At 35.7% G+C, this 18740-nt stretch overlaps 1 protein-coding gene across 1 annotated transcript; it reads left to right on the top strand.

Annotated features, from left to right (window-relative positions):
* The first annotated feature begins 4239 nt into the window (after positions 1–4239).
* Positions 4240–17063, top strand: LOC137402130 (uncharacterized). The gene is made up of 5 exons (XM_068088601.1): positions 4240–4331; positions 6450–6560; positions 11413–11527; positions 15140–15183; positions 16792–17063. The coding sequence occupies exons 1-5, from the start codon at positions 4249–4251 to the stop codon at positions 16805–16807; spliced, it is 369 nt and encodes a 122-aa protein (XP_067944702.1). The 5' UTR covers positions 4240–4248; the 3' UTR covers positions 16808–17063.
* Positions 17064–18740: the final 1677 nt, after the last annotated feature.

The raw sequence follows: 18740 nt of genomic DNA, 5'->3' as shown, positions 1-18740 counted from the left end.
GAATGTCAAAGAGTTTCCCCATAACCCTATGATTATTTTAAGAACAAGAAACAGATATAATAGTTATACCTTTAGACTAAATTATAAGAATAGAAAGTGAATGACTGAAGCTTAAAATATAGTCACTCTCTTGTTCCCTCGGTAGTTGATTCTTCGGCTAGTTCCGCTGACATGTCTGTATGACATGAAGAAGCTGTATTGAAGAGTAAATATCTGGAGTGAATGTTCGTCCTTTTATATTGATTTAGCATTAGCCTTAGTGTCCAGGAGTGAAACTATGTTTCAGATCTTTGATCGTGAATCTTGTAGTTTTTGGGGTTTCTGACTACTTCTTGTTGTCTTGGTCTGGTGTTAATTTGTACCAGATGCGGATCTTGATGGTGCACGACATTTTGTTGTTATAGTCTAAGCTATAACTACAATCTTTTGGTGAATATCTGAGATTTCCTTAGGCCAAATTCTCAATGTCGTAATAGTACAATGGGTAGGTTGAATCTGGAAGTTGGCTTGTAATGGTGATCATTTCATCTCCGGAATTTGTAGATGCTGTCTCTATGAGAATCTGTTATGAGAGTTGCAATAGTGATGTAACTTGTTATTCTCTTTATATCTATCTGTACATGGCTGATATCAGATAAAACACAATGATGGACTTCTAGACTTTTACGTAGACTTCTAGCAAAGGAGGAAAATAATTCACCTCTAATCAGCTCATACGATGAATGAACAGTAAACTGAAGGCACTCCGAACACCTGGGGCTACAACTAGAGGTGGCCCACCTACGGTACATACAAAGACTTTAATATTTTATTACAGCTTTTTACCAAGAACTCTACATGAATTGAATTCCGAGCTCCATATAGCAAACCAGTTGCATTATAGCAACGACATCGCAAATAGTGCTGGCTTCGAATCTTAAACATCGTGGCGTACTACTTGACACAAGCTCTAGTACGTACTAAAGAAGAAGAGAAAGATATGGATTGTATAGTTGCAACAATCCATAATATAACGTTATCTCTTGTGAATGGTTGAACTGGTAATTTTACGGTTTCACCAATATTTTTAAATATTGTTAAGGAAACTGCCAGTTCCCTTTACCTTCCACAGGACTTAAATAACAACACCGCTTATTACGTGGCAATGAGACATATTCAATAAATAGGTATATGCGTGACAAGCAGAGTGCATACATGCAGAGAGTGTGTCTGCTACAATTCTGCCTTTCAATAGATTTTTTCTCCTTATATTTTTGGCCGTAGCTTGGATCCACCCCTCTTCCTTTGTTTTTTTTACAACGGCGTCTTCCCTGTCTCTTTTCTCGTTCTCTCGGTTTCCTCTTTTGGCTCCTCAGTTTGCTCTCGATAGCCCTCTTGGTGGTCGGGCCTGTGTCGGTCCCACGTACGCTCGTGTGGTGGTTAAAAAGTTTATTATTATTATAGCCTTGTCACTACGCTTGGCCATTACAATATTAACACATCTGCTTAGCAAGGATTATTAATTAAATGAGACATACCCGTTTATATGCGTATATACATATGCATGTATATATACATACGCATGTATGTATATATGCATTTTATCTCTAATATATTAAAAATAAAATGAATATATTAGAAATAAATTTCTAATATATTCATTTTATTTCCATTAAGTTTCTAATTAGCAATAATACAATATCCCCATTTCTTGGAAGGTTCTTGAGATAAAAATTGAATGAGAACGAAACAAAAATAACTAATTGTTTAGAGTAACCCGCATTTTACTCACGTTCTTTTCTGGTACAAGCTTTCTCCAAATGATTTTTCTGTCCACATTTGCAACAGTCTTTGCCATAGGCATGCCACTTACCTTTAGTATGCTGGAATGTACAGAATTTGCACTTCAACTCTCATTGTGCTGGGATGAGAAGATTCTTTTTAACTTTATCATTGACAATTGCGTCCATTAACTTCTTTGTATTCATGTGATTTGTGGTTTGACAAAATTAGTTGAGCAAAAAAAAAAGTTGGAGGAGTGATGAAGCTCATAATACGCAATAGCATAGCTAGTCGTGACGTTGGGCTTGTCGTCGTTGGTTTTTTCACATGTTAAAAGATACAACCTAAGTTCTCTCTTGAAACTGGCCACCTTCTCTATGCCTTTAATAGACTTAGGGAGTTGATTCCAAAAAATGGCTTGTTGGAAATGTCATCCAACTGCTTTTGTCATTTCTGACGCTTATATGAGATTAATTGCACGTTTTATCGTGACCTTGGGATCTATGATCAGCTTGCCAAAAGCACACTTACAAACTGTGTCCGCATGCGTTTCACAACCTTATCAATGCCTTCAATCTTCGACTGTGAGAGACCAGAACACATGCCGCTCATAAAGTCTATTGCATTTCGCGTTGAAGTATGCTTCAAACGTTTCAGTAGCATTCCAGCATTTCGTAGCCAAACAGTAGTAGTAGCATAAAGATGTGGGTCTAATCTTCAAAGAGTATCACTAATCTGCTGTCATCACAATACATCGTTGGTAGCTAGCTACTAACGGATGCTGTGTAGTCTGCCAATGTCTACTTAAGATATGTATTAAGTCTTCCAAGAATGTTGTTAGCAGTAGTCATCTTCATACATCTATTTCATCTGATTGTTTTTGCGCATGTACCAATTGTGGTAAGATTATTGTTGCCAGGTCACATTGGTTTTCAACCCATTTTATTCCATGTAATTTGCTAATTATCAATAATACCATACCTTATAGGTCGCTTTTAACATCTTTGCAAGCTGTTAGGTTTTCTAGTTATTCAAAATAAATCAGCTTGAAAAGAATCTTTTCTATCAATGTTTTTAAAGATCCTCAGGTGGTTAATACTATAAAGTTGTAACCATAGAATTCAATTTTAGCAAGCATTCTATTAGCGTCCAAGCGAGCAATGATTGTTTTTCTTTCTAAATTGTGTTTCCATCTTTACTCGTTATGATAGCATAAAATAACTTTACGATTTCAATAATGCAGAAGGGCTGTCAGTGCTTTGCTACACACAATTGTGAAACAAAAAACTGGTCGTCACTTCAAATCCTATTCAACATACTATTAAACCCCAATTTGAACACAGGCCGCTGTATTTTTCATCCCTTCATCTACATGTATAATGGCGTTTTAATAGAGGTGATGTTCAAATAAAGGCTGACGCTGTATTTTTTGACTAGCTCGTTAGAGTTTTGGGAAGATAAATTTAACACTTTACGATTGAAGTGATGCTAATGTCGCCCATATTTTGCACTCTACTTCAGGTGAAACGACATTAATGTCATCGGCCTCGGCATTTTTGCTGAGCTGTTTTTCATATACACCAAAGTACCAGACTGAGTTAAACAAAGAACTACTATGAGTAGTTTAGTAAGATATAGTTATTACTTATTTCGATTATGTCACTTTCAACATTAAAAAAAACTGTAAAGCTTTGGAGTTGAAAAATGGACTTCTATACACCATGACAATGGCCTCTACTACGTCGTACGATGTGCCTGAAGACTATTCTTATTGTTTATCAAAACACTTTAGTTTTCAGGTCAGATTGTAAACCATACTATCTGAAGACATCAAATCTGAAGACAATGGATCACACTTAGACATTAGTGATTTCGAATCAAAGTTTAGTTTTGATAATTGGACGATCGATCTTCTCTGGTACACCGTCAATAAATCAATGGCAACCACTACAGCAACAACGAAACAATTAATTGTTATTGATGTGACCAAGTCATTATTACTACCATTTCATGGGCATTTACTACTGATCACTTTCTTTGATGGTTTCATAAAGATCAAAGAATAATGTCAAAGTGGTGGTCAAACAAAGGGGCCATCCAATTAAAGGGTGGCGATGTATTTTTCAACCCTTCTATAGTGACACTCAAATAAGGGTAACATTCAAATAAAGGTGGTGTTCAAATACAGGTATTTTTGGTAGTTATACATATAATTAATTTAATTGATATACATGGAAAAATTTTTTGGTTCTATCAGTATTTGGAAGCAAATTTCATGATAGCGATTTGACTTTAATGCATTAGTGTGATACTTATATGAAAAGTTTTTTGAACATTTATTTTACTAGAATGCTTCAGTCCTAGTTTCTAATTCAACGGAGGCATCTACCAAAAAGGCATATCAGTGAAGTCGAGTTATTAATAAAAGACTGTGCTCATACTGCAGTCAACTATTACTTTATTACAGCTCCAAAGAGCTCTGCAGAAATGAGTGCTTCCTTGGAGAAAAAACAGATTTTGCTACGAAACCAACATGAGGCTGTGCAATCATTCAACCGTTTTCATTTGAGGTTTGTTTGTTTGCATCTCGCAGACATCCTGCTTGTGACTGATTGAACTAGTTGTTCTGATGTTGCTACACATTTCAATATTTTGTGGTTATAGCGCTCTATAGGTTGTGATTATAACAACATAGCCTGAGATTATATTATCATATAGGTTGTGATAATGGCTCCAAAGTATTCATGTAGTTATCACAGCTCCAGTTATGGTAACACGCTAGGATGAAGCTTTGGTGTTTTAAAACTGTGCTTGGTTCCAAAACTGGTCAAAACTGGTTTATACTGGCCATTTCTGGATAATGCTGGCAGAAAAGTGTTCGATGCTAATTTAGCGTAGTAAACTGCCACTATAATATGTTTTCATGATATTTTATACAGGTGTAATGTGCCCCCTATGTGACACATAACACAGTTATTTGTATAAAATGGTTATCTCACTAGTTTTTTATGGCTACGGAAACCTTCCTATGGTTATGGTAACCTTCCTTATATTATGGTTATGGGCTGAAAATTTGAACCAACGACTGTCAATTCTACTAAGAAGGCAATTGTTTATATATCTTCAAGCAGTACATGTATCTTGCAGTACGCAATACACCAGTCACCAGGGGCGCAAACGCAAAGCCACATAAAATGCACAAGCTTTAGAAATCATGGTACAGTCATACATTAGCATACAAGGTTTCGGCATTCCGATGTTTTTGATTGCATATCAATAGATTCCATCATAGATTGGCACATGTATTCTGGTATGAATATAGTTGATTTTGCCCACCTCTTCTAGGTGAAAAACTATAATAAATACAACAGGTAATTAATTACATGTAGCATTTAAACAAAGGAATTTTATAAAATTTATATAAGGGCATAAATAACATGTAAAAAAACTACGGTACTAATCAACAACAATGAGATTTCTATAGTCACATTGCCTTTACCTTCGCAACCACCGAATTTAAGGCTGGTCTTGGCAATACTGGTAACGGATGATGTATAGGGAGAGGTTGGATTAGAGATATGGCGCTTGGTAACAGATGATGTATAGGGAGATGTTGGATTAGAGATATGGCGCTTGGCCAACTTAGACAATTTGAGCTTTAAATTTGTCTAACCTGCCCATATTTCCTTTTCTGGTTTTATCCTTGTTTTTTTTATTGTATCTTTATCACTTTTTCGAACCATTTTGTTCCTTTCCTTTATTACTAGACAGTTCTGTAGACTTATTAAAGATGGACACAAAGATATCTCCTTATACAAAACTGTAATTTTCTGAGTCGCTTCACGAGCTGTCTGTTGATAATTACTTCAATTGTTGAGTCCAATATTGGCTCAAATCCATCATTCTATGTCACAATATTAGTATGTAAGGCCATCGTGAATCAAGGTTTAGCTGTAAACGCAAAAAAATATTTGAATGTTTATCACGAATAATAGGTATTACGTCATGCATAGTGAAAAGACTGCACCTGATGATAGCTGGTAACATGTATTGGCACCATGTATTACCATTGGCACCAAAATAATGGGGCTAACGTATTGGCACAATTTGAGAATTTCGAGCAGCATCAGGTCAGTGGGTCAGGAGAAACTTTTGATAAATATATGTATTATATTTATGCATAAGGAAGGATTTAAATGCTTAATAATTCGTGACAAACTCATACTGCTATATTTTTGAGTCATTGTGATCACCAATTGGTACAATTTGGTGACAGAGTTTACCATTTATGTCCAGTGGAAAAGTCGCAACCCTAATTATTGCAGATTTTTTTGTTTAAAAATGGTGTGTCCTATCCATGAGGATATACAGTTGTTTATTCCATCTAATTTAGTTTGCACACAGTTTTATATAATGCATTCGTTTCAATGATATATGTAATTCTCCAAATTCTAGGTGGTTTAGTTTATTGAGTAAGATCATTTACTTAACATAGAACGACTTAGCTTCCTGATGAGGTTAAACTGTATCATTTGTTATCGGGAATTAAAAGCTACATCGGGAATTAAAAGCTACATCGTTTGGATAGCAAGAGTAATTTTAATAACTCTAAATGGTTTTTCAAATGGTTTGTTGTTGAAGTGGATCTCCAAGCGATATAATATAGTACTGTGAATCTTCTTTTGTAGGGAATTAGAGAAGTTGAAAGATGAGGTAATTGAGAGGCAGAGGGCTTTACGTTTAAATAAAGCAGAGATGCATAAAAGGGACATTGAAGACATCACTGAGCCTGAGTCTTGGTATGTCTTAGAGTAAATTTACACACATGTGTTGATAGTTATCTTGGCTAATAGGCCTACCTGTTGTATAATCACTCAGTCTATCTCCACTCTCTATTAAAGCTATCAATATGGTCTTATTCAGTTACATTTTTTTATTAGTTTGACCTTATATTACATTTTGGACACAATAGAAACAAATACTTTTTTAGTTAGAAAACAATCCTGTAGCTTTAGTACGAATAAATTATCACCAATTATCTGCTTATATGTGGTATTTATGAGTGTTGGATACGGTACTCTTACAAGGTATCATAACTTTGCCTCTTTCGACTAGCGCAAGGCATTTACATAGGCATGAATAACTTGTACAATAGCTGTGAAGGCCCCACACAGCTATTCTATTATTTGTATTTATAGCATCAATAATTTCTTCTGCGTTTTTTTATTTCATATCTGGCCTGGATGTCATTTTTAACTGAGTCAGTAAGCTTAGGAGTTTGGAAGTTTTGTTTTCCTAAATAGTCAATTTTTCTATTTGCTATCAAGCAATGTTGGAGTTGTCTCCACAGGCTAGGAGTATCACAAAAAGCTTAGCTAATATTAGAAGAGCATTACATGTTGTTGGTGTGTTGTCATAGGAGAAAGGATGTGCTTAAGTCTGAGTTAATTAAATGGGCATTAAATGGCAATTCTCTATCAATCCTGTTCTCTTCATGTAGTTGACATGGATCAGATAATCCTGCTGTTCTGTAAAAAATTAGACTATTTGGGTCGCGATCTCAGAAACCATGGTTAAGTCGCAAATCACGAAGTTGAGTTATCCGACTTTGAAGCTGCACTAACTGAATTTATAATATTAGTAACGATTTTTGCCAATCAATTTTTGACCAATCAAAGTGATCTTTTTGAATCTGAAGTCAGTTTAGCCAATAGAAGTCTCCAACCCTCGGAAAAAACTTATAACTGTTGCTACGCTAAACAAGAAGTGCTGAAAAATGGCGTCCAATAAAAGTAATCGATTCTTTTTTGCCGATTTTTAAGATAACCCTGAAATTTTGGACACTTTCAATGAGTACTTTGATATTCCAACTGATTTCGAAAGCAGTGAAAGTGAAGGGAGTGATGATATTTTCTTAAAGATTCTTATAAGATTTAACTATAAGATTTATTATTTGATTTTACAAGATCAAAGTTTATAGTTTTCGGTAGTGTGCGATATGTTACTGTTATTATTTTCCTAAAGATTCTGTTGGCGATACTATGACTGTGCTCAAAATCGACAATACTGCCAAACTGTTTTTAGTATCTGCACAATTAGGAATAAGTAACACATTTTGTGATAGTTATACAGCTATTCCCATGGTAGCCAGCTGAAATATGTTTACCCTATGACACTTATATTTCGCTAGTATTTAGTTTCGTGAGTAGCATACAGAGTAAAATTTCGCTGCAACTTAATTTCGCAGATCTGATGAGTGCAAAAATATAGTGATGTGAAAATAAATGCAGTAGAACAAACATAATTAGATTCCTCAGGTCCAGTTCACTAGTAAAAAGTTTTTTTCAATTTGGGACTAGTTTGTATTTGTGAACCGCGGGTAGAAATGTGTGGGCGAGATCGACAATGCAACTTGATCGCTTGCTGCTATTTGTTTCTTGGACTATCAATGACGTCTAGGTCCTTGCCGCCGTGACTGATGTGGCACCAATATTAGATCTCAAGTATTTATAGCACACGGTGGCCATGGCTCAAGGCTGTTATTGTTTTTGGTTGGTAATAAAATTCATCGCTACAATAATTATTATTCAATTTTATGACTTTCCCTACCAGACTTTCATCCTCATCAGTTACAAATTCAGTGACTAAACTAATATCATCATCTTCCTCATTTGTCTTGGCTTTTCCACAGGCCCGTATTCCCTGGAACGGCTAGCCGGCTGAGCCGCCCCAACTTTTTAGGAATTTTTGGCGGCTAAGTATAGTCAAACTCGGAGAACTCGCCCTCGGATAAAATGTAAAATTTTATCACGAACACTTGGTTAACACGAACGGATTTGTTTGGTCCGTTCCCACGTAATGATAAACTGCTTTAGATAACTCGACCTCAACATCATTAACTCGAACAGTTATTTGCCCAACGGCTACTGGAACGGTTTTTATCGCTGTAGAATATCACTTTATTCCAAGCCATAGAGATAAATGTTAACTTTTAATATTTCTTGGGCATCGTTATTATCATGATTGGCAAAATGTTTTTGTTAACGACTTTTATAAAGGTTTGCAAAAAGTCAAGTTTTACCAAAGATCCGTTTGGCAATGGCCCAACGAAAGCGTAAAAACCTTCGGATGAACTTAAAATAAAATCGGCAAAATTGAGCTTTGTTGAAATGCTCAAAAGAAAATAGATGTCTTTTTTTTAGCGTTTCAACTGCGGTCAAGTTTAGCCTATTTTAATCTGAAAACGTCCTGGCAGTCACATAACCTAAAACAAACAAATCTCAAATAATAGAAAAAATGTTTATACTTTCCGATAAAATCTTTTAAAACTTTACGTGAGATGCCCGGTTGAGGCCCTACGTGAAAGACCTGTTGAGGGGGCTTATGCCGCCCCTCCAAACCCCAGATGCTCATAACTAGTCGCTTAACATGAGCCGCCCCAATTTGCAACCAGGGAATACAGGCCTGCTTTTCCAAAAGAACTTGTTATCCCAATTTGCTTTGCCACGCTGCTCAGTCGGCATATTAGCTATGATGAGTTTAGCAGAAATTGCCCAATGAGCCCAACCACACACAAAGGTTACCTGCATTTTTAATATGACGATTTTATTGTGGATATCAATGAACAAAGCTATTTAATTTCGCGTTTTTGCTCGTTCGTTATGATATTTTAGTTTCGCTCATGAAATTTTCGCGAGATGACGACTCCACGAAAATGCGAAAGTTAGATGGCGCGAATACATAAGTGTCCTAGGGTAGATATTTGAATTCAGCATAGTTTTTTGTATATAAATACAGAAATCTAGATAAATATCACAATTCCCTGATATTGGTTGCTATGACATTTTGAAATGTAAACAAAATTGTGCATTGGTTTTCGTTTCTAAAACTTAAACACCAGTTTTCTCTGAACTATGTTTTAGCACTAATGGTGAATGTGCATTCAGTCAAATTACAGTTACTTAGTATCAAAAGATTCACCATGTCTTACTCTGCTGTGTTGTAGGTGCAAAATATGTGGAAATGGGATTACAAGCTCTTGAAAGTTCAAAAACGAACAATTAATCGCAGCCATCACGAAAACATCGTAGTTTAAAATCCCTTTATTTCGACGACATACTCAACTGGACTTGGTTATTGCTTTGATACGTGATGTTATCACGTGAATAAAAGGCTCAATATACAACGTTTCATAGCACAAGTTTATTACAAACACTTAGGGTTTTAGCTTCGGGAAAGCCCATATCAAATATAGATGCTCGCTACTTTACAGTTTCGCGTCAGTTTGATCTAATCATCTAGTCATAATCTGATCATGTGACCCATACTTTCTGCCAAATGGCGCAAACAATTTCTGCAGCATTTTTCGACTATCGCATGTGTGGCCAACAGGCTCGTCATGTTTATCAGAGGATGGTTATGCACTCCTTCGAGCTAAAGTTAAAAAATTAAACGAATTTTTACGGTAGGTTTTGAGATATCAGGGCTCAAATTGACAGCATTACAAGAATAATAAAATAGACGCATAAAAACAATAGACATGGTTTTATTGAATGCGCGAAGGATATTTGTGAAAATATTTTGATGAATGAGGTTGCATGAAAGTGTAAACAGAAGCCATCGTGTTCAATTATGTCCCATTTGAGCCGTTTTGGAAAGGAATTCCAACCTACGGCGTTTTTGTGATGGCTGCGATTAGCTGTTCGTTTTTTAGCTTTCAAGAGTTTGTAATCACATTTCCGCATATTTTGCTCCTACAACACAGCAGAGTAAGACATGGTGAATCTTTTGATACAAAATAACTGTAATGTGAATTTTGTTGCAAGTCAATGTTTAACTTTGGTTTCTGAGATCATGATCCATTTGTAGTTGCTGGTCTTCTATACAGAGTGACAGATTTGTCGGGTATTGATTTATAAATTTGGTGTTGTTGTTGTTATTTGTGTTGTTATATGTCATTCTGAAGAAGGTCAGTTTTCTGGTATAACCTGCCTCTGAATTGCTTTCCTCATCTTGTCCCAATTCATAGAGTTATAAGTGAATTCTATGCCTTTAAAACTGCTTTGATTTGAAGATCTAATTTTGCAAGGAATTATCCTTACAGTGCTATATTTTAGTAAAAGGTTTGCCAGCATTTATTTTACTGCATAATATATTATTGTAGTTCAAAACTGCAATAATAAGCGCTTATCTTTTAGTGGGTGTCTTTTGTTTGGTATGTTTATATTTTAAATATCAGCCTATCATTCTAATGATGAATAGCTTTTTAGTAACAATTAATAATTTGGCTTAGCCTAAGTTCTCTTGTCATCTTATTCTATGCCACTTGTGACATTCACGTTATTGTTGTAGGAAAATACTTTGTTGACATTCTACACTAAATCTGAAAAATACAAATTTGAGTTTTAATAACATTGGTGATAAAATAGCTGAAACTAAGTAAATAATTGTCTTAATAATCGGTAACTTTCTGTGAGACACCTGCGAGTACTTGCTTCTCATGAGTAGGTAACTTCCTGTGAGACACCTGCAAGTATTCACTTCTCATGAGTAGGTAATGTCCTGTAAGACACCTGCTAGTATTTACTTCTCATAAGTAGGTAACTTCCTGTAAGACACCTGCAATTACTAATGACACAGCTGACTGTTTAGGTCGTCCATTCAAAGACCTTCAACCGCTCAGCTACAGAGAGAGGTTGATGAGCTCCTAGCGGAGAATCCGTGGCGCAGAGCAATGATGCATCAGCGTATGGTCTATGATCACAAGGTGTGCTTTTAGCTATCATTTCTGTACCTAGACTGGCAAGCAATATTATGTATGTTTAAAAAGGCGAGTGTAAGGTAGTTTATCATTGCTATGCCTTCATCCCTCAGGAAATTGACTAAAGCATGCTGTGAATCTATTCTTTCACATTCGTGTTGTACTTGGCCTCCTGAACAATTTCTATACATTAGAATGTCAACGATAAAAACCAATTGGTGTTTTCTTGACTTTTTATGCCACTTCCGATCTTACTCTTCAAGATTTTCACCGTAGTATTTCTCAGTGCTTTATATCGAGTATGATAAGTGGATGGGAGCAGTTGAATAGTGCTAATGCTTGTGTTATGGAATTCCAGTTGTGAGTCTGTGGGTGGAATTCAAAGTCAACTATCAGACTTATTTAAAGAGACAAATATACCTGCAGACGCTGTCAGTACCTTGCATACGCTGTCAGTACCCTGCAGACGCTGTCAGTACCCTGCAGACGCTGTCAGTACCCTGCAGATGCTGTCAGTACCCTGCATACGCTGTCAGTAGTCAAAATGCTAAAGGACTAATAAGTTTATATTCAAAGTACCTGGTACTGGGAAACTCTACTTACAAAAGACTATGTATGAAATTTTCAAGCTACGAAACATCTTTTAGTAGAATTTTCCCTTCGACTTGCGAAGGATGTTTTAGATATGGAAGGCCGACAGGGCTTTCTTCCTGACATAGATATATACGTGTTTATCACATAGACATGTACATGTTTATCACATAGACATGTACATGACATACACAGCTTCATTTGCTAGCAAAAGTCAGCAAATGATAAGTGTTTTGTTCTCGTTTGTATAATTTGGAGCTATTGTGTATCACTTACAGGGTTGGACAACTTCTGCTTCTAGCAATTTGAATTCTGTTTTTTATGACAGTTTTTCAGTTCGTGCCGATGTAAATAAATCTTTCTACTTACATTTTTAAACATATTTATTTTAAACAAAACCTAGAGAACGATACAACACCAACCTCTTCTAACCACCATCCTGCCATTTCACGCTGTCTTCGCTTCGCCTCCTCTAGACTGTCAACGCTAAAAATAAACGTACTGTTGGTGGTTTTCGTTCGTTATTTCACTGTTCTTTCTTCTTTCCAAGTTTACTTTTCTATTTATTATTTAGTAATATAATTCAATCATGTATTTGTTACAGGTTTTAACCATTTCACGTATTTATAATTTATACCAATGTTATGTCGACATTTTGTGGAGGCTTGGAACGAATTAGCACATTTACGCGGTAAAATTAGTTTGAACTTACGAAGGTTGTTACCTACGAAACGACTTCCGAAACGAATTAATTTTGTAAGTAGAGGCTCTACCGTATAGGAAATGTCTTTTAATAACAAATCTGGCAAGGTGGTAACTAGCTACAGTGGATAAAGATGTGATAAAGAACTTGCTTACAGAGTCCTACTCCTAGAGAGTACACATATGGCGCGCGCAATGCAATGGCATATTTCTAATAAATATGGAAGATTTACAGTAGATATTACAGCGATTTTGGTACGTGAAGTCCTACTCATAGATTGATTATTAAAAGGTGGCTTAAAATATGTCCTCCAGAGCAATATGCGTAGACAACCAGAAAGAAACTTAACAGAAATCACCAACCCCATCCGGGTACCAACCCTGATTCTGCTACCATGTTCTGACTTTGCAGCTTGTCGGCAAAATCGTGTTGAAAGGTGGAGTAAAGCTATCATTAGAGATCATTTACAAATATTGTACCGCACTAGTACGCCAGCAGTCCCGTCTTGAGAGATCATCATGCATAATCGGTGGCGCAGCTAGTAGAGGGCTTGTCTGCAAAGCCGGATATCCGCGCTCAATCGTCGTGCGATGCATTGATTTGACGCTCTTAGTATAGCTACAAACAGAAAAACACGGCTTTTATTATAGTAAATAGTACCATTTCATACTCTGATTAGTGTTGAAGCCTAATATTGATTTATTTCTTTTCTCTACCCTTTTGTGGTGCATTAAAATGCAGTCGATACACGTTTGTACTGCTGTCTGTACATGTAAAGTATTTCATATAAGCGCATACAGCAAAAATTAGAAAAATATGCTGTATTTATATTTTTTAATCAACTATTAAAAATAAAAAATTGCACTTGCATTTATTTTGCAATATGTGAACAGATTTGTTAAAAGCCAAATAAAATTCAAAGCGATATTAAACCTTGTTGATTTTCAAGCAGTTTCAATAGTGTTACAGTATTGTTTGTGTTGATGATTGACTGCTAAAAGCCACCTTAATATGCTGCCTGTTGTTCAAATCCAGTTTATACCATTTCTTTTGTGTGTTTCCAATGATTAGATCGCTTTAGTTTTGGCCAACAATGTCGGAGAAGAGACTTCATACACTCATGCCTTAGCCGTGTGCAATTCAAGATCGTAGGTGTGTCCTGCTTTATGTTTTTGTAATGATGTAACATTTGCAGTTTATCATCTTGTTTGTGACAAATAACACTTGACAACTGTTAGGCTATCTACATATCAAGAAATGAGTATTACTCCTTTGTTAAATGCACTTTAGATATTAAACTAGTCGATGGGAACTCTCAGCTATGAAATGTTTGTGAGAACAAGTTATCAAGTACTGACAATATTTTCATTTTAGGATTTTACTGCCTGTAGACCAGCGTCCTTTCTATTGGTTTATTAGCCTGTTGCTTTATTGAGTGTTTGTTGTCATGTGGTTTCATTCACCCTGATAAGTTACCTTTTTATTTGCCTCATAGCTGCATATCCATTTTAAATCCATTAAAAAAATGTTTACTTCAGCATTTTCCCATTTGTTAGTTTTGGCAGAGCCAGAAGGCGGGTTATTTTTCTAACATCGGGCTGAGATTCAACAGTCATTTTTCAAAGTGATTTTGTATTTTGGGGCTTTGTAGTGTGTACTTAGCAAGTTTTGCCTGCAAAATATAAAATGTACTCAAGAGCAGACAAATCTGCGTCAAAGTACAACACTATAAACCCATCCAAGTCAATAATGTTAACTCGTAAATAATTGTGTTGACTATTCTGAACTTTGTAGTCATATCAGATGAGATCATGTGGTGATTGTCGATGATATGCCATTCGTAACTCAGCAGTGTTTCGTAAATTTTACATTTCGCAAGGCGTTGCCTTTTTTCCAAATTTCAAAAAATGCCAGTTCAGCAAATCAGGTCAAAAATGAGTAAACAAAAAGAAACCTTTTCATTTGTTTTCTTTGAAAGTAAGTACAGTAGATCATATTATAAGTTGTGTCTTTCATCACTAGCTAATTTCCAATGATTGTGTTTAACAAGGAGAGATGACGGGTGCAACAGTAACACAGAGTTCATTAGATGTCATACTCTATTCAAAGTCATTTAAAGTTAATTGTAAGATAATAAACATGCTGCACTTTATCTCTGGTAGTATTTGGATAGGCTTTGAAATTCATATTTTTGTAGATTTGGTCTCTTCACTGTCAAGCGGACCATGAAAAATATAGAATATGTAAATTTGTTTCTAACGCAAATAGGACTCATAATTCGGCTGTTGTGTCTTTTGTCAGCTTTCATGTATTTTGTACTGCAGGGTCTTGTCAGACCAAGCATGGAGTATCCCAGCTACAGTACCAGGTAAGTTCAATTTCCCGTTTGTGCTTGCAAATATGGTCAGCCATATTTGTTCATAAATTTATATACACTTGATATATATATATATATATAAATCAAATGGATTTATATAATTCATATATTTAGCTGTATATATTTGTGCGTAGTTGCAATAAAAGTAACAGAAAATTCAGATGCATATTAGTTCCATCTTGTATCAATCACAGGATTATAATTGTGAATTCAGTTAAAAATTGAGTGTGCATAATAGGCACGAGTTGTTCCCATTCATAGAGCTGTCATACATATCTCATCACCATCCATAGAGCTGTCATACGTGTATTATCACCATCCATAGAGCTGTCATACCTATCTCATCATCATTCATAGACCTGTCATACCTATCTCATCATCATTCATAGAGCTGTCATACCTATCTCATCACCATTCATAGAGCTGTCATACGTATTTCATCACCATTCATAGAGCTGTCATACGTATTTCATCACCATTCATAGAGCTGTCATATGTTTCTCATCACCATTCATAGAGCTGTCATACCTATCTCATCACCATTCATAGAGCTGTCATATGTATTTCATCAACATTCATAGATCTGTCATATTTATCTCATCACCATTCATAGAGCTGCCATACCTATCTCATCACCATTCATAGAGCTGTCATACCTATCTCATCACCATTCATAGAGCTGTCATACCTTTCTCATCACCATTCATAGAGCTGTCATACCTATCTCATCACCATTCATAGAAATGTCATGCGTATCTCATCACCCTTCATAGAACTTTCATATGTATCTCATCGCCATCTATAGAGCTGTCATACGTATCTCATCACCATTCATAGAGCTGCCATACCTATCTCATCACCATTCATAGAGCTGTCATACCTATCTCATCACCATTCATAGAGCTGCTATACCTATCTCATCACCATTCATAGAGCTGTCATACCTATCTCATCACCATTCATAGAGCTGCTATACCTATCTCATCACCATTCATAGAGCTGTCATACGTATTTCATCATCATTCATAGAGCTGTCATATGTATCTCATCACCATTCATAGAGCTGTCATACGTATCTCATCACCATTCATAGAGCTGTCATACCTATCTCATCACCATTCATAGAGCTGTCATATGTATCTCATCACCATTCATAGAGCTGTCATACCTATCATCACCGTTAATAGAGTTGTCATACCTATCTCATCACCATTCAAATTGAATTTTAGAACGTGAACAGATTTGATGCTTTATGTTATATGGAATTTCTTACCTAATATCGTGCACAAACTTGACATAAATTATTTATATCAAGTGAAATATTTGCGTTATAAGTTTACGTTAGTTGATCATCTACAGTATCTGTCCTTGATAGTAGGAGTTACATTACCACCTATAGAGCTATCATCAATTATATTATCATCCAGGGAGTTATAGGCTAACTGTCGCGTACAATAAAAGTTATGCCATCAGTCTTAGTGAGGATAGGAGTGATGCCTCTTCCTATAGAGCTATTATATTTGTCACTTTAATATATGTCAGTTTGTCTAAGGATGAATAGTGCACTTCAGGATACTATCATTCATTTTATGCTTGTAGGAGATACATGCCGTGACGTACATTGTTCATCTGCCAGATATGAGGTTTTGGTTCAAAATTGTCTTCCTACTTTCGCAAGAAACAATCCCTATTTCTACAGTCTTTCTCTAGTTGATTCATATATCAAAATTATTTTTTTGATTCAGTAGTATATTTATTTTATTTAGTATTTAATTTTTAAGCTAAGATAAATAGTCCAAGACTGCAATCTAGCCCGTCATATCACACTATCGAATCTCAAACCTTGAGCACTTTTTGTTCATAGCTTTGCTCAATATATTTATTGAAGACTAATAGTCTACAAAAAGCATAAATATTCAATGTTATATTTTTTTATATGCAATTGGTCTATTTACTAAAATAAAATGTTTGATTTAAATAACATAATATTTGAATGCTATATGACCTGCCCTCAACTATACCAAACTGCATTGTACCAAACTGTATCGCAACCAGACCGTATCGCTACCAGACTATCACTATCAGACTGTATCACTACCAGACTGTATCGCTTCAGAATCTCGTTCATACAACTCCCTAGTTCTTGTTTTGAGGATACATGAGCAGAAGCTTGATCCTTATGAATAAATGGCAGCTACTTGTATTCAATACCTAGTATACACCTTTAGTGGTAGATATATGTGTTCATGCATAGCAGCAGATTCACACTTTGTTGTATATCCACTTGGTGTGGATGTTCCGAAGTGAACTTACAGTTGCTAAGTAAAATAAGCATTTTATGTACACATTAAGCTCTGGATCTAAACCGGTCAGCATTTGAAATGATGCCAAAATTTTTTCGCACTAAAATATTCAGACATAATTTTCGAGACAGACATAAGTTAGCAGAAGTTCAAGATCTAAGCATACAGTTCTCCGTGCTGAATCATACTGACGACACTCGTTCGGTATGAAGGAGGCTGGTTATATCCAGGCATCAGTAACTTAGTTATTACTATGATAAGCTAAACATGTATGTACAGCGTGTAACTAGTCAACAGCAGATGTGCACTAGTCAGCACAGCACGTGTATCAAAACTTGGTCTTGACAAGAAACGCTGCCTGCAGTAACCAATAGGATTTGTTTGGACACCAGGCTTATCTGCGGTCATCTTTCATCCGTTTCATCGTCTTATCAAGCCTATGTTTATACAACGTTTAATTTGCTCGTTATTCTGCCAGCAGTGTTATCAAATCCTATCAGATGTTAGAGGGCAAGGCTAAGACACATATTGATTGTGTGTCGCAAATGTGATGCTCGGAGTATTTAGAGCACATTAAACAAATCTTATATATTACTGGTAAATATAGTCTGAGGTCCACACATTACGGCTCATTATTTCGTCCAAGCATCTAGCTTCATCCTGGCTCATGTTTTAAAAATCATATCTCATGTAAGTCATGATATCCTTACCAGTCCATCATATCTAAAGGTGACTGCAGTTTGTCAAATACTAATGAAAAATCGTATCATTTCACGAATGGTGCCGTTTTGCAACTTGTTGAAAGAGTTTTGTACTGAGTGCCTAAAAATTTATCATCGACTCATCGATGGCTAATCAGCCTATCAAAGTTTCGCTATTCCAGTTTTAAGTTGTTCATATAATATGAAATCCTAAGAAACCTCTAAACTTGCGACGAAGCCTTAGAAATGCAGCGTTTACCTTAAATTTTTTTAGGTTCTAGATTCAATTTTTAACGTGTAGAAACCCTTTGGGAGTTATTTTATTTTGGCAAATTGGCGCTGTGGAGTGAGAGCTGTGTGTGAAAGAGATTTTATGTTCAAAAGTTATATTGAAGGTGTAATATTATTGTCTCTTATCATCAATACTGTTATTGTCAATGAATGACAAAGTCAATGAGTGACCTCAAGCAACACAGGATGCTGCCTTAGGATATTCTACTTATTTGTATTTCCAGAAAGTTAATGGTCAGTCAAGGTTTTAAAT

This window comes from Watersipora subatra, chromosome 8 (assembly GCF_963576615.1).
Source record: "Watersipora subatra chromosome 8, tzWatSuba1.1, whole genome shotgun sequence".
Classification (NCBI taxonomy): Eukaryota; Metazoa; Bryozoa; class Gymnolaemata; order Cheilostomatida; family Watersiporidae; genus Watersipora; species Watersipora subatra.
Note: the sequence above shows the minus strand (reverse complement) of the source record. Positions and strands in the feature narration are given on the sequence as shown.